Source organism: Bos indicus x Bos taurus, chromosome 8 (genome assembly GCF_003369695.1).
Source record: "Bos indicus x Bos taurus breed Angus x Brahman F1 hybrid chromosome 8, Bos_hybrid_MaternalHap_v2.0, whole genome shotgun sequence".
NCBI lineage: Eukaryota > Metazoa > Chordata > Mammalia > Artiodactyla > Bovidae > Bos > Bos indicus x Bos taurus.
The window spans coordinates 7,132,060-7,148,820 of NC_040083.1; the positions used below are offsets into that span (position 1 = coordinate 7,132,060).

At 39.9% G+C, this 16,761-nt stretch overlaps 1 protein-coding gene across 1 annotated transcript; it reads left to right on the forward strand.

Moving 5' to 3' along the window:
- The first annotated feature begins 335 nt into the window (after positions 1-335).
- LOC113897905 (disintegrin and metalloproteinase domain-containing protein 20-like) lies at positions 336-13,302 on the forward strand. The gene is made up of 3 exons (XM_027550834.1): positions 336-487; positions 5,189-7,457; positions 13,198-13,302. Exons 2-3 carry the CDS (start codon positions 5,283-5,285, stop codon positions 13,300-13,302), a joined length of 2,280 nt encoding a protein of 759 aa, XP_027406635.1. The 5' UTR covers positions 336-487; positions 5,189-5,282.
- The last annotated feature ends 3,459 nt before the right edge of the window (positions 13,303-16,761 follow it).

Here is a 16,761-nt window from a genome sequence, read left to right on the forward strand (position 1 = left end):
TCAATCCTTGAACAATGGTTTAAACCAGATCAAACTTATTTCTGGAACTTGAAGCAATTCAACTGTTTCATTATAAGGTTTTGTGCTGAGAAAATAATCTGAGATGAGGGACACAGTATGAATAAAGCACTAAAGTATGAATAAAAAACACTAAACACTTATACTAAGGGAGAGAATACATGGGATGGGAATAAGGACTATACTCAGGTTTATTCATATTGAGGAGTAATTAGAGTATGATGGACAAGGCAAAGCCAGAATGTGGAAGACCTTTATCCAATTGCCATGGTCTTTAGAACTCAAGGAGCCTTGTTGCTAAGCACTTCAATCTGGAACATAAAGAAGGAAGAGATGAAAGAGGAGAGATTTTTATTGTTCTTTGTCATGTGATGTTTCCATTTAAATATTTGTTCACAGACCTTGGTGGCACAAAGTATCACAAAGTCATAACTAGAAAATACCATGGTAACCGTTAATTCTACCTGTGGTAAGTGTTTCAAGAATTTAACTGTGAAGGGAAAAGTGCTAGAATTTGTGCACATGTGAATTCAGAAACACATATCCTTACAAACACAACATGATTCCTTGTGAATTTTTCAAAACTAGAGGGGTATCTATGACCTATATTATGTCCCATTCTGCTCTATTCTACTTGATTAAGAGTTTAAAAATAGTATAAAAATGCATTTTTGCAATTTGGAAAATACTGAATTGGGCTGTAAATGAAAGGGAGGAGGCTGTGATAATTATGATACCGAGATGACTGAATTTGATGAAGCTGTGGAAAAGATGAAAAAAGGAATCTACGAGATAACATGTAGCAGTCTAGGTTGAAGTGTGTGTGCTAGTATATGGTACTGTACCACATTACTAGTGAAAGTGTTATATTCCCTCGTGAACAGTGTCCCTAGAGTCCCTGACCAAGACTATATAATGACTATCATCATTCTTATCCCACGTATTCCCATACGTAGAATGTAGAGGTGAAAATTGCAAGGATTCTACTCACAATTTAGAGGTTGGTGTCCTAAAATAGATCCCATTTAAGGATTCCATTTAAGGATCTTCCTTCATTATGGAGCCTTGATACTTTGTTAAATATGCTCCTCTTCCTACAAGAAAAGTACCCTAATACCCCAGGATCTCAGGTTTTTTAAATGGTGAAAAAAAAAAAAAAATACTCAATCTAAAAAGTTAAGTCCCCCACCAACTCGCTGCAACAATAAAGGACAGAGGTATCAAATTCTGCATTAAACATACACAAAATAAAAATTTTGTGGCTTTATGGTTTAAAGTACCATCCTTTCAATTCAATAATAACTACTTGTGGAGATAAAGACAGTAGATTGCTAAGCTGAGGGTCCTAGGTGCTGAAGAGAAAATTTAGAAAACTAGCATGTTAAGAAACAACATTACTATATCCAGGCAGAAAAGAAAATTTAGAAAACTAGCAAGTTAAACAATATTACTATATGCAGGCAAAAAAGCTCAATGTATTAAAAACAAAGTGTTGAAGAAAGTATCAGTTCATTATTTCATCATTTTGACCGAAGTATCAGGCATCTCAGGCTTCCCAGGTGGCTCAGGGGTAAAGAATCTGCCTACTAATGCAGGAGATGAAAGAGGATACAGGTTCAATCCCTGTTCAGGAAGATGCCCTGGACTAGACGATGGCAACCCACTCCAGTATTCTTGCCTGGGAAATCCCATGGACAGAGAAGCCTGGTGGGCTATAGTCCACAGAATGGCAAAGAGCTGGACATGACTCAGCACACAGCACACACACCAGGTACCTCGTGCCAATTTTAGCCTGCCTTTTACTCATTAATTACCGCAAACATACTCTGTAATTTCCTTCCTGAGCAGTTCTGCAGTTTTTGTTAAGAGTGTGAAAGCAAGTGAAAAAATCTGCACTAGTTTGGGTTGAGGATTTTAGTCCACAGTGGTTGAATTGACAGGAATTAAAACAAGACTACAATTCAGTTCAGCTCAGTCGCTCAGTCATGTCCAACTCCTTGCGACCCCATGAATCCCAGCACGCCAGGCCTCCCTGTTCATCACCATCTCCCAGAGTTCACTCAAACTCATGTCCATTGAGTCGGTGATGCCATCCAGCCATCTCATCCTCTGTCGTCCCCTTCTCCTCATGCCCCCTATCCCTCCCAGCATCAGAGTCTTTTCCAATGAGTCAACTCTTCACATGAGGTGGCCAAAGTACTGGAGTTTCAGCTTTAGCATCATTCCTTCCAAAGAACTCTCAGGGCTACTCTCCTTTAGAATGGACTGGTTGGATCTCCTTGCAGTCCAAGGGACTCTCAAGAGTCTTCTCCAACACCACAGTTCAAAAGCATCAATTCTTTGGCACTCAGCTTTCTTCATATTCCAACTATCTCAACCATACCTGACCACTGGAAAACCAGAGCCTTGACTAGATGGACCTTTGTTGGCAAAGTAATGTCTCTGCTTTTCAATATGCTATCTAGGTTGGTCATAACTTTTCTTTCAAAGAGTATGTGTCTTTTAATTTCATGGCTGCAGTCACCTTCTGCAGTGATTTTGGAGCCCAAAAAAATCAAGTCTGAAAGGTGTACGTCAAGACTGTATATTGTCACCATGCTTATTTAACTTATATGCAGAGTACATCATGAGAAATGCTGGACTAGAAGAAACACAAGCTGGAATCAGGATTGCCAGGAGAAATATCAATAACCTCAGATATGCAGATGGCATCACCCTTATTGTAGAAAGTGAAGAGGAACTATAAATCCTCTTGATGAAAGTGAAAGAGGAGAGTGAAAAAGTGGGCTTAAAGCTCAACATTCAGAAAACGAAGTTCATGGCATCTGGTCCCTTCAATTCATGGGAAATAGATAAGGAAACAGTGGAAACAGTGTCAGACTTTATTTTTGGGGGCTCCAAAATCACTGCAGATGGTGACTGCAGCCATGAAATTAAAAGACGCTTACTCCTTGGAAGAAAAGTTATGACCAACCTAGATAGCATATTGAATATCAGAGACTACAGTAGTAAAACGTAAAATAAAGGGCACTGAAAAGGGGAGATATGATGAAAAGTTATCTTCATCATTTATAAATCTGAGGGGTGAATTTTTATTAGGAGTAAGGTTGTGGTTAACAGTTTCATAATGTGTAGAAGTTAGAGCAGTCAAGGTGATATTAAGATACAGACCATGTCCTTAAGTCAATGTCTAAACATTTTTGAAAATGAGCTATGAAATTAAGCTAGACATGCACTCACTTGGTACCAAGAAGATAAATCAAAATATTGGTGGATAATACATTAGTAAATCAGATGCCCAGTTCTTTGAGGCTTATGTAGGACTGATTTGAGAACTGGTTTAAGAGTAAGAATGTATTGTAAATGGTAGCTTAATGAGGGGCTTTCCTGGTGGTTCAGACAGTAAAGAATTTGCCTGCAATGCGGGAGACCTGGGTTCAATCCCTGGGTTCGAAAGATCCCCTGAAGGGAGAGCCTGGCAACCGACTCCAGTATTCTTGTCTGGAGAATTCCATGGACAGAGGGCCAGGTGGGCTACAGTCCATGGGGTCACAAAGAGTCAGACACAACTAAACGACCAAGCACAGCACAGCTTAGTGAGATGGCTAGCTGTTTAGAGGTCTGGAAGTATGTTTGATCATCAAAGGACATTACTAACAAATGTCTAGTCTGTATGGCACATGTATTTCCATTTCTGAGAATGGAAATCTTCTCTGCTGGGCTACACATTGTCACCTTATCCTTTTGATTTAAAGGGTTAGCAGAATTTACTAGGAATAAGAGGCTTTCTGTGAAGAAGTGTGAGCTCACAGCACATTGTTTCATCTTTTTATGAAATGAAAATTACATAAATGACATGAGAATGATTCCAGAGGAATAAAGCAAGCATTTCAAATATACAGTATTGAAAGCACTTTTAAAAGTTCCAAATGTGCTGTTTCCCCTAAAACCTCTGTTCAAATTAGAGCTCTAGACCGGTTAATAATCTTGATCTGTGTGTTCATTTATGTTTTCTAAGTGTATACCATCATGTATGAACATTACATGTTTTTTAAATGCTTTGGTCAAAGAAGAAAGCAGAACATCAGTATTGCCAGCCAGGCATGTTGTCAGATTTCATGCTAACAAATATATGATAACACATTTGTATGATGGAGATAACTGTAGATGGTATTTTCATATGGCATATGTATTATCTGTTTTTATTATGAAGTAATACATTGTGAGGTTGCACTCGGGAACTGATTACCTTAAAGTCCGATAATGTGGAGACTTTGATGTCTTTGCCACTCTAAGACAATATTTCCTTACTCCAAGCTTTCCTCCTTCAAGGAGCCACTGATTTCCTTTTTACTTCTGAAGGTTATTTTGCACTCAGTACATTACAATTTTCAATTGATACCCTCCCAGCTACCCTGATTTTCTTCCATTTTATAAGGGTACAGCTTTTTAAATGCTGTTCTTCTTAACAGTATGATAGAATGTAAATACATTTGAGTAACATCCATCAACAACCCAACATATTCCCCCTCCCACGGCCACCTGGGTCTACCAGTCATTGCATTAGGTAGCATTACAGTAGATCCTCAAAGCTGTGAAAGCTAGCAGTGCTGGACGCCTGCAATTTCATAGATTTAGATAAAGAGAAATGCAGAGGACGTAGGACAAATAATGACTTGTTACATGGAAATACATTATATGGACAATGAGAAAATATAATATCTGCGAATAATACTTATATCTCTCCTGAATATTATGATTAAAGAATTCTCACTTGTAAGTAAAAGGAGGACCTATAGTTTATTATCATAACATCCAAATGTGTAACACAAGACTCCTTTATCAGAAGATGATATTCATTCACCTTCCCAGTAAGACTCTTTTGTGTTATATATTGTGGAAATGTTTGCACATATTAATAGACATAAAGAACTGTATCACGAATCACTATGTGCCCTTCCTCTAGATTCAACAAGTGTCATCGTAGGCCAGTCACCATTCGTGTGTACTCATACAGTCTCACTCTGCCTCACCATTACTTAAGAGCCTGTCAGACATGTCTTAAGCCAAACTCTCATTCATCCTAACCTGTACCCTTCCTTTTTCCTCTATCTTGGTTTGCTCATCACTCCCACCCAGTCCCTGTTCTACTTATTTGTTTTTCTTTTAGTGCTGCTGCTTTGACTGCATGACTTTGCCAGACAACAAACTAAAGGTTAACATTGAATACATCAGCTCAAACGGAGGAGACTGAACACTGATGTATGCTGTCCTGCCCTCTTTTTCCACCAATGGCTAGATATGATGTCTCCGCGATAGGTGTTGGTGAGTTCCTGGTGTGTATGAAGGTTACTCTCCTGCTTGTCTGGCTGAAAGTATTCCTCTTCCTTCCTGGATGGCCCCAGGTTGGACACTCCCAAAGACTTGGCCCCCCAGAAGTGGTGATTCCCCGGAGGGTAACACCCACTGGCAGAGGCATGAAGCTTCAAGGCTGGTTCTCTTACAAACTGCATTTTGGGGGCCAGAGACATGTTGTTCATATAAAGGTCAAGAAGAATTTTTTGTCCAAAAACTTCCCGGTGTTCACCTACGCAGACAAGGGTGTTCTCCTGCAAGACCAACCTTTTGTCCAGGATGACTGTTATTACAGTGGTTACGTGGAGGGGGACCCAGAGTCTCTGGTTTCCCTCAGTAACTGCTTCGGGGGCTTTCAAGGAATGTTACAGACAAATGACATTGTTTATGAAATTGAACCCAAAAGGTTTTCTACTGCATTTGAGCATCTAATATATAAGCTAGACAATAAGGACACAAATTTTTCATACTTTCGATGTGGGTTAACAGATGAGAAAATAGCAGGACAATTGAAGATTCAAGAAAGCATTAATTCCACTTTGATGCAAAGTGCCTATACAGGCTGGTGGACCCACCACTATTTTCTTGAAGTGGCAGTGGTCATAGATTACAGTCGATATCTTCATCATAAAAGTAATGCTTCGCTTGTGGAGAAAGAAGTGTTCCTTGTTTTAAATGGAATAAATGGCCTTATGAAAGCACTGGGTCTTGAGGTATTTTTCAAGGGAATGGAGATATGGACTGAAAAAACCCTTATTACAATAGGAAAAATTGGAAAGTCCTTGGACAACTTTTGCAAATGGAAGCAAAAGGGCTTCGATAAACGTGTGCCCCACGATGTGGTACAACTTTTTATAAAAAAGGATTTTGGTAAAACTCGTGGCTTAGCCTTTGTTGGGACAGTGTGTCAACGTCAATTTAACTGTGGAATTGAGAGTTTCCTCAATCAACCAATTTTTACTTTATCATATATTGTGACTCATGAGATGGGTCATCTTTTGGGTATGAAACATGATGATCCCAAAAGATGTAAATGTGGAGCATCAAGTTGCATATTGTATCCAGTTGTAGCATTAACAACTAAATTCAGCAACTGCAGCTATGCTGATTATTGGAACATTGGTCGTAGAAAATCCTGTTTGTACAATACACCAATGTCACAGACAGTCATGAGGGAGACACGCTGTGGAAACAGTGTGGTTGAAGCAGGAGAAGAGTGTGACTGTGGATCCTTAAAGACGTGTAACACTGATCCCTGTTGTCAGTTAAACTGCACTGTGACAGCTGGTGTCAACTGTGCTTTTGGGCTTTGTTGCCATAACTGCACGTTCAGCCAATCAGGCACCGTGTGTAGGCAAGTAGCAAATGAATGTGATCTTCCAGAGTGGTGCAATGGGACAACCAATCAGTGTCCAGAAGATGTGTACAAGCAGGATGGGACCTTCTGCACAGGTGGTGGGTACTGCTATAAAAAGAGATGCAATCGCCCCCATGAACAGTGTAGGCAAATATTTGGCATAAGGGCCAAGAATGCAAATGTGAGTTGCTACAGGGCAGTGAATACCCGAGGTGACCGTTTTGGTAACTGTGGTATCACAGAAACCTCATACATAAGATGCAGCATGGCAGACAGCCTGTGTGGGAGGGTTCAGTGTGAGAACATCCAAGAAATTCCTCTAATGAGCAATCATACTACTCTGCATTGGACTAAATTCGATAATAACACTTGCTGGGGTACAGACTACCACTTCGGGATAAGAATAGCTGATATTGGTGCAGTGAAAGATGGTACAAAGTGTGGTCCCGAAAACATGTGCATCAGAAGGAGGTGTGTCTCTTTGTCCACTGTAGCACCTAACTGCTCACCTCATCTCTGCTCTTTGAGGGGAGTCTGCAACAACAGACAGCACTGCCACTGCAGGTCTGGGTGGAATCCTCCCATTTGCAAGAAAAGAGGCCGAGGAGGCAGTGTGGACAGTGGCCCACCCCCTGAGTCCCCAACAGAAGACACCTTTGAGCCCGAAACAGAAGAAACCCCTGGGCCCGAAACAGAAGAAACCCCTGGGCCCCAAACAGAAGAAAGGGTGGGAAAGAGGAACCTGCTACCATATTTCCTGATTCTTCTTTTGTTTCTAATACTATGTCTGTTGCTTTTGTTTTTGCTGTTCATGAGACCAAAAAAGAAAGATGATACAGAAGAGGTGTCTGTTTCATCAAACTCTAGCTAAAAACTAGACATATGTTACAGCTTCACTTAGGATGTAAGCACAGAATATTCTAACTTTACCTAAGGAAGAAACACAGAATGTGCCTACTGAAAAAACAACAAACAAGGAAAAACCAATAGCTCCTATTTCAAGAGACTGCCAAAGCCTAGTGATCTTTCCCAAGTATTAGACTGTAATCTCCTGGAAGTAACAATGTTATAACATGTGTCCTAGATCATTGGCAGAAAATTCCAACTTTTCCTAATCATTTGGGACCATAAACAACCAGTAAACAAAATTTACTAATCCCTAGCCTATTTCTACTTTCCATTATTTTAAGCGATTTTAAGTGGTCAATTTTTATGGAATTATTCTCTGTGTGTGTCTGGAGCAGAGACAGTCTGTGGATGGTGTTCGTGTGTGTGTCTGATTTACTGTTCCTCTATCCCACATGCCCTTCCTCCTTGTACTCTGGCCTTGTCACACAAGGACTGGTAACCTACAGATTACATGTCTTATATGCCAATCCTCTCCTGTTCCTTTCTGCCAATGGCAGGAACTAGAGAAAGAGTTGAAACCCAGGGAAAATTTGATTTGTGTTCATGTCAGAATTGTCTCATTAACAGCTTTCGCCTTAGCAGCAACCATAATTTCTGCTATATACATATTTGGTTACACTCAGAACCAACAAGACTATAAGTCTCAGCCATACTGGCACTGCTACCAAGCATTGTAGCCTCCCAGTTTTGAGTCCCAGGTCTAAATGTTCTCCAAATCCCTGAGTTTCCCATACCAGGTGGGCTAACCCTTTCCTCAGGGATCACATACTAGACCCACAGGACCTACTGCAAAGATTCCAAGAACACTACCTCTTCCCTTTGATTTTAAGGGGGCATTTAATTTTATGTTTAATTTTGGCTATTCTACTTCAGTTTAAGATTCTCCATTTGGTCTGAAATACTCAGTTTTATTCTATGCCTTCACTGATATTCAGGGTGGCCTTTTCTCCAGCTAGTATTGGTCAAAATGTGCTTGACTCCCAGTAGCCAATGAGAGTTTTGCCCTTTTGTAATAAATTTCCCTGTGGCCTGGAAGTGTTTCAAGTCTGCCCATACCATACTCTCCTTGTTCTAAGTGGGTAGTTACTCCTTAGCACATGTGCATTGCCTTCTAGACACACGCTGACGACTCGGGTCCCAGGAGGAATTTTCTTAGCTGTGCCCTTCTTTGGTCCCATTGTTACACTGCTGGGGAACTGCCATTATGTTTGTTGCTATTAGATTCATAAAGCTGGCAGTCCACTTGCAAATGCTGGACACCAAAACCTCCACTATTTGAAACAATGAAAGAAAGCTGCCAGTGTCAGTTGCTCAGTCATGTCCGACTCTTTGGGACCCCATGGACTGTAGCCTGCCACACTACTCTGTCCATGGGGTTTCCCAGGCAAGAATACTGGAGTGGGTAGCCATTTACTTCAGGGGATCTTCCTGACCCAGGGATCGAACCTGGATTTCCTGCATTGCAGGCAGATTCTTTACCCTCTGAGCCACCATAGCAGATATGTAAACATATGAAAAGATTACTAAGAAACTTACGTGGGATGTGTCATTTTAAGTAAAACTATAAATGAATAGTATCAATTTATAAAAAGTAAACATCTGATTAACACGATGAAATTAATAACAAATGGATTGTTTTCCCTACATTTTACCCACAGACAGCAGTCCTCAAAGGTAAGCTGCTGAGTGTTAAACCTTAAGGAACAGACCTCAGTTATTCACAAGCAGAAATTACTTTACAGGATAAAACTAAAGGATAAAGTATTTAACTAATATTATGCATCCAGTAAAACTCTGGACAAAAACAATACAAGAAAGAAATACTGACTTCATGTACAGAGATTGAACAAAAATCACAAATAACAAGTATATCAAATTCAGCAAAAATGAGGAAATAACATCTTCAGCAGAAGGAAGAAAATAACATTTTCACAAAGTAGGATTTATTTATTTAAAGGCAAGCATAGTTTATATAATTTCTTACTGGATATTAAAAACATAAAACATATGCTCATCGCAGCACATACAGAAAAAGCCTTAAATAACATTTAAACTCTATTGACAATGAAAAGTACTTCATAGCCAGGTAGGAATAAAAGCAAGCTTTCCTAACCTAATAATAAATATCATTGAAAATTAATCATTGAACATTCTTTAAAATGAAGTTCCCAGTGAAACTGGGAATAAATTAGTGTTCTTCTTTGTCACCACTTACATTAACTTTTACATTCTTATTGAGTACAGGTGATTTACAATCTATTAGTTTCAGCTGCACAGCAAAGTGAACGTCACTATTTATATTAACTTTTTATCTCAGGACCCAGAACAATTAGATTGAGAGTTAAAAACTATAGAACTGAAAAATAAACATAAAAACTGCCATTAAATGTAGCTTACAGGAATTTCTACATATAAAATTCTACTATAAAAATTCTAAAAGCTAAGAAGAAAGTTTACAAAGTACAAAATATTTTAAACAATAAGTAAAGGATTCTTACAAGTCAATACAAATAACAATTGTCATATATATTAAAAATCAGTGAGTAGAGAAACAAACAATGTGGTAAAATGTAAACCTTTACTGGAAACATAGGAGATGTATACATTTTCTGATAAGTTGAAATAATTTCATCATTTTTTAAGGAATTATTCCTACTGAGTTGAACGAATCTATGAAGACCTACAAGACCTTTTAGAACTAACACCCAAAAAAGATGTCCTTTTCATTATACGGGACTGGAATGCAAAAGTAGGAAGTCAAGAAACACCGGGAGTACCAGGCAAATTTGGCCCTGGAGTACCGAATGAAGCAAGGCAAAGGCTCATAGAGTTTTGCCAAGAGACTGCACTGGTCATAGCAAACACACTCTTCCAACAACACAAGAGAAGACTCTACACATGGACATCACCAGATGATCAACACCGAAATCACATTGACTATATTCTTTGCAGCCAAAGATGCCGAAGCTCTATACAGTCAGCAAAAACAAGACCGGGAGCTGACTGTGGTTCAGATCATGAGCTCCTTATTGCCAAATTCAGACTTAAATTCAAGAAAGTAGGGAAAACCACTAGACCATTGAGGTATGACCTAAATCAAATCCCTTATGATTATACAGTGGAAGTGAGAAATAGTTTTAAGGGACTAGATCTGATAGACAGAGTGCCTGATGAATGATGGACGGAGGTTCGTGATTGTACGGGAGACAGAGATCTAGACCATCCCCATGGAAAAGAAATGCAAAAAGGCAAAATGACTGTCTGAGGACGCCTTACAAATAGCTGTGAAAAGAAGAGAAGTGAAAAGCAAAGGAGCAAAGGAAAGATATAAGCATCTGAATGCAGAGTTCCAAAGAATAGCAAGGAGACATAAGAAAGCCTTCCTCAGTGATCAATGCAAAGAAACAGAGGAAAACAACAGAATGGGAAAGACTAGAGAGCTCTTCAAGGAAATTCGAGATACCAAGGGAACATTTCATGCAAAGATGGGCTCGATAAAGGACAGAAGCGCTATGGACCTAACAGAAGCAGAAGATATTAAGAAGAGGTGGCAAGAATACACAGAAGAACTGTACAAAAAAGACTTTAAGATGCAGATAACCAAGGTGGTGTGATCACTCACCTAGAGCCAGACATCCTGGAATGTGAAGTCAAGTGGGCCTTAGAAAGCATCATTAGGAACAAAGCTAGTGGAGGTGATGGCATTCCAGTTGAGCTATTTCAAATCCTGAAAGATGATGCTGTGAAAGTGTTGCACACAATATGCCAGCAAATTTGGAAAATGCAGCAGTGGCAACAGGACTGGAAGAGGTCAGTTTTCATTCCAGTCCCAAAGAAAGGAAATGCCAAAGAATGCTCAAACTATCGCATAATAGCACTCATCTCACACGCTAGTAAAGTAATGCTCAAAATTCTCCAAGCCAGGCTTCAGCAATACTTGAACCGTGAACTTCCAGATGTTCATGTTCCAGATGTTTTAGAAAAGGCAGAGGAACCAGAGACCAAATTGCCAACATCCACTGGATCATCAAAAAAGCAAGAGAGTTCCAGAAAAACATTGATTTCTGCTTTCTTGACTATGCCAAAGCCTTTTACTGTGTGGATCACAATAAACTGTGGAAAATTCTTCAAGAGATGGGAATACCAGACCACCTGACCTGCCTCTTGAGAAACCTATACGCAGGTCATGAAGCAACAGTTAGAACTGGACATGGAATAGCAGACTGGTTCCAAATAGGAAAAGGAGTACATCAAGGCTGTATATTGTCATCCTGCTTATTTAACTTCTATGCAGAGAACATCATGAGAAACGCTGGGCTGGAAGAAGCACAAGCTGGAATCAAGATTGTCAGGAGAAATATCAATAACCTCAGATATGCAGATGAAACCACCTTTATGGCAGAAAGTGAAGAGGCACTAAAAAGCCTCTTGTGAAAGTGAAAGTGGAGAGGGAAAATGTGGGCACAATGCTCAACATTCAGAAAACCAAGACCACGGCATCTGGTCCCATCACTTCATGGCAAATAGATGGGGAAACAGTGGAGACTGTGTCAGGTTTATTTTGGGGGGCTCCAAAATGACAGCGGATGGTGACTGCAGCCATGAAATTAAAAGACGCTTACTCCTTGGAAGGAAAGTTATGACAACCTAGGTAGCATATTGAAAAGCAGAGATATTACTTTGCCAACAAAAATCCATCTAGTCAAGGCTATGGTTTTTCCAGTGATCACGTATTGATGTTAGAGTTGGACTGTGAAGAAAGCTGAGCCCCAAAAAATTGATGCTTTTGAACTATGGTGTTGGAGAAGACTCGAGAAAATCTTGGACTGCAAGGACATCCAACCAGTCCATCCTAAAGGAGATCAGTCCTGGGTGTTCTTTGGAAGGACTGATGCTGAAGCTGAAACTCCAATACTTTGGCCACCTCATGTGAAGAGTTAACTCATTGGAAAAGACCCTGGGAGGAATTGGGGGCAGGAGGAGAAGGGGACAACAGAGGATGAGATGGTTGGATGGCATCACCGACTCAATGGACATGATTTTGAGTCAACTTCGGGAGTTGGTGAGGGACAGGAGTACTGGCGTGGTTGATTCATGGGGTCGCAAAGAGTCAGACATCTGAGTGACGGAACTGAACTAAACTGAACTGATTCTACTGAGATTTCCAGTAATTATTTGACCAGGGTAATAAACAACATAAAATTATTGTTTTATGGAAACAATCACAAAGATGTAATTATAATTTGGAGTGATGTTAAAATAATTTATTTGCATCAGCCTGGCTTCCACTGCAAACTAGGAAAACTCCTCCACTACATTAAAAAGGAAGATTTAACACTGGGAATTGGTTGAGTACAAAGTTCACACTAAGGGCTAGAGAAAGAGACTCTAAGCTTGAGTCTGAAAGGACTGTAGACCATAATCATAAAGCTGGGTCCCCCTGAGACACAGAACCAAGAGGTGATACAAATATGAGTGAACCAGAAAAGAAATGAATGGTACTCTTGACACAGAGCCAGTAAGTGGAATACCTGAACTTTCTTTTATTTTTGAGGTAGGCCTACCTTCAGAGTGAAGTGAAACAGCCACTCTCCTCAGAACTTGGCCCACCGGTTTCCCACAGGAAGTTACACTTCCTGCTCTCCATTTCACGCGTTCCTTGATGACAGAGCTCCGAATTGGTCACCAGAGTATGGAGATGAGAGGCCCCAAAATCTGTAGTCAGCAAACTGGAAAACCAAAAAGTAAGTGGAAGAGCTGTAGACAGGGGTCACTTCCAGTTGGGAACCCACCTGGTAGTTCCACCAGGAAGGAAGGTGGCTTCAAAAAGAAATATCAAATATCCCATCTGCCTGTTGGCTCTATCTTTGAGTACTGTTCATTCCTTTTCTAAGTCACTTATAATCTCACCTTGATAGTCTGTGTTCTAAGTACCAAATTATAAAGTTCACCAACACCCATTTGCCATATCTCAAGGTAAGAGAGAAAAGCAAGGAGGAAAAAATGATAATGCTGCTTAATTTATAATATATACAAGGATATATAAAATAGATACTATGTATGTGTATTCAGATGACAGAAATTCTTTGTTTCCATTTCTTGTTCTCTTTGCCCTCAGCTGATGTCTCTTTTGGCCAGGACCTCTACATGATGGGGTGACTCGCTCAGAACTTTTTAAAAAGCCACTTTCTGCCGGATGAAACAGTAGAATTAACTTCATTGCATACTTCTCCCTGTGTTACTGAACAACGCAAGTCAAGTGTCCGACACACAGTGAGGCCAAACTATGCTAAAACACTGCAGTTTGGAAGACAGAAAGGTTTAATGCAGGGCCATGTAAACAGATGAGTGGCTCACGCTCTAAGAACCCCCAAATTACTGAAAGCTCTCATCAAAGCCCTTTGAAAAGCAAAAAAGGTGAGGGAGGGATGAGGTTAGTTGTTGCAAATCTCCTGGTTTAGATCCTTTGTTCTTGAGGTCAGGTCATGGTCAGGTGACGATGTTTCTGTAAATCTCTACCAAATGAATGATGTTCTCTGACTTGACAAGAAAGGGCAAGGTGCCAAGGTACAACTTTCACCCTCCAAGGTCCTGGTCCTGGCTAAGAGGAGACAGAGCTCAGTTGGCAGCTCCCTCAGGGCCGGGTCCCCAGGCTCCACCCAGCTGTCATCTCTAAAGAAGCCAGGCGCCCAACCCAGCTGGCTCTCGGGCTCCTCAGGCCACCCAAAGTGGGACACTAGGTCCCACAGACTGCGACCCAGCACACTGCCACTGCTATTAGGTTGCAGAGAGCAGAATGGGAGAGAGGTTCACTGCTGCCCCAAGGCCTGGGCTGAGGCTAGTGGGTGACTTTGGTGAGGGTTCTGAAGCCCTGCAGGACACAGCCCTAAACCTGTTCTCTGGGGCCCCAGCTCATCTGCTGGCCCAAGGCTGGGTGACCTGAAAGGCCTGGGAGGGAAGGCCAGGACCCACCTCTTACCTCATTCTCCACCTCACGACCACCGCTCCACTGTTGTCTGAGTCCCCTCACTAACTGTGGTTTCTTAACAGCTGGTTGCTTGTGGGCAGGGCCCACTGCTGCACTGCCCAATTGCTTAGCAGGATCCACTGCCTGGTAACAGGGTGCAGAGTAATGATGCACAGCAATGGCTGCTGTGCTAAAGGCTGAGTTCACTGTGCTCTGTTACACTTCAGTACACATCTTTTTTTATTATGAGTGATAAAATGGGGAGCTCATGTAAAGCATTTTGGTGAACAGAGATATGGAGGTTTTCTTAAACAAGAACTAAACTAGCTACTTTTACAGAACTCAATTTTTACTAGAAAGAACAACCGATTAACAATAGTTATTCAGTTCTAGTTATCTGGAGGGTATTTTCTTTTAAAATGAACAAAGCCTATTGTAACAGCAACCGACAGTTATTTTTGTTATTAATAACATTTAACCATTCAATTATTAGAATTTTGGAAAATTTGGAACCACCACATTTTCTAACAATGTCTTTCCTGATAAGATTGGCTGTGACTTTTTTAAATTTTTTTCTTTTTTTATTGAAATGTATCAAATGTGGAAGCTTTTCGTTACTTAGTAATTTTCCAAGGTGGTAAAATATTCATCCAAAATGTAAGCTATTCCAATAAGTTTTAAATGTAACTGGATAAAATTATTATTGATATGCTTTCAGTTTCATTGGCTACAGCTAACATTTAAGAAACTACCATTTGTTGAGTTTTGAAACAGTACTTGACAAAAATATCCATAATTATCAAAAAATATTGATACTCCTCTCTTTTCCAAATGCATTTTTATTTCTGTGAGGCTAGATTTTCTTCATATATTTTAACCAGTAAATCACATGGCAAAAAATTAAATTCAAACATCAGATATAAGAATCCATTCAACATTTCTTTTATTAAACCTGACATTAAAAACTGTCACTTTTCTCTTTACATTTTTGCTTTGGAAAATATAACTGTTCTTCATTAAGTATATTAACATGTAATGCTTTATTACTATCATTTAAAATTAGCTAATACATGCTTTTTAATTCCTTCCTTTTAATTTTAATACAGTGAATATAAACATATATACCCAGTGTTCTCAAATACTTTAATTTCATATTATTTAATATAACTTAATGAATCTATCAGTAAGGATTCCATTCAGCTATAAATAATACAGAGATGAAAATAGGGACAGAAACAAGACAGGTTAAATTTCTCTTTCATGAAATATTGGGGATTAAGCAATTGAGAGTTAGTATAAAGTACCCAAAGTATTTTAAGACTGCCTTACCAGGTAAAGCTCATGGTTTAGAACTTATTATGATCCAATATGGAATTCCAGCTATTAATTTCTATTCCCAGCATCACCTTGAAAAAATGAGGAGAAAAACACCAAACATACATACTAGCTATCTTGTAAGAAAGTCAATCAAAAACTATCACAGATTGCTTCCTCTTCTGTCTCATTGTCAGGATACAGTTATACATGGCCAGCTATATGTGGCTGCTTGGAGGCTGAAAAACCTAGAGTTCACTCTGGAAAGTCATATGTATACAACCCAGACATTTGGGGGATTAGTAATGGTATGCAAAAAAGGGTTCAAACAGCAAGTTAAAACTCTGTTCTTTCCCTAATTTGCTACATGATCTGTTTCCTATTAAACTTTCTGAAAGACTTTCCCTCAGCACTACTGTGGGCCCTCCTGTTAGGCCCTCCTCTCAGGCCCTCCTCTCAGGATAATAATAGTACCTACCTACTGGTATTAACAGTATGCTAATACTTGGAAAGAGCTTAGAAAACTGTATAGCACATTTTATTCACTATTTGTGCCTAGTCACTCAGTCGTGTCTGATTCTTTGTGACCCCATGGACTGTAGTCCAGTAGGCTCCTCTGCCCATCGGATTCTCCAGGCAAGAATACTGGAATGGGTTGCCATTTCCTTCTCCAATTCACTGTTTAAGTATTGTTATACTTGAATATGGATTCCCTCATGGCCCAGAGGTAAAGAATCTACCTGTACTACAGGAGATGTAGCTTCAATCCCTGGGTTGGGAAGATTTTCTGGAGAAGGAAATGGCAACCGGCTCTAGTATTCTTGCCTGGGAAATCCCATGG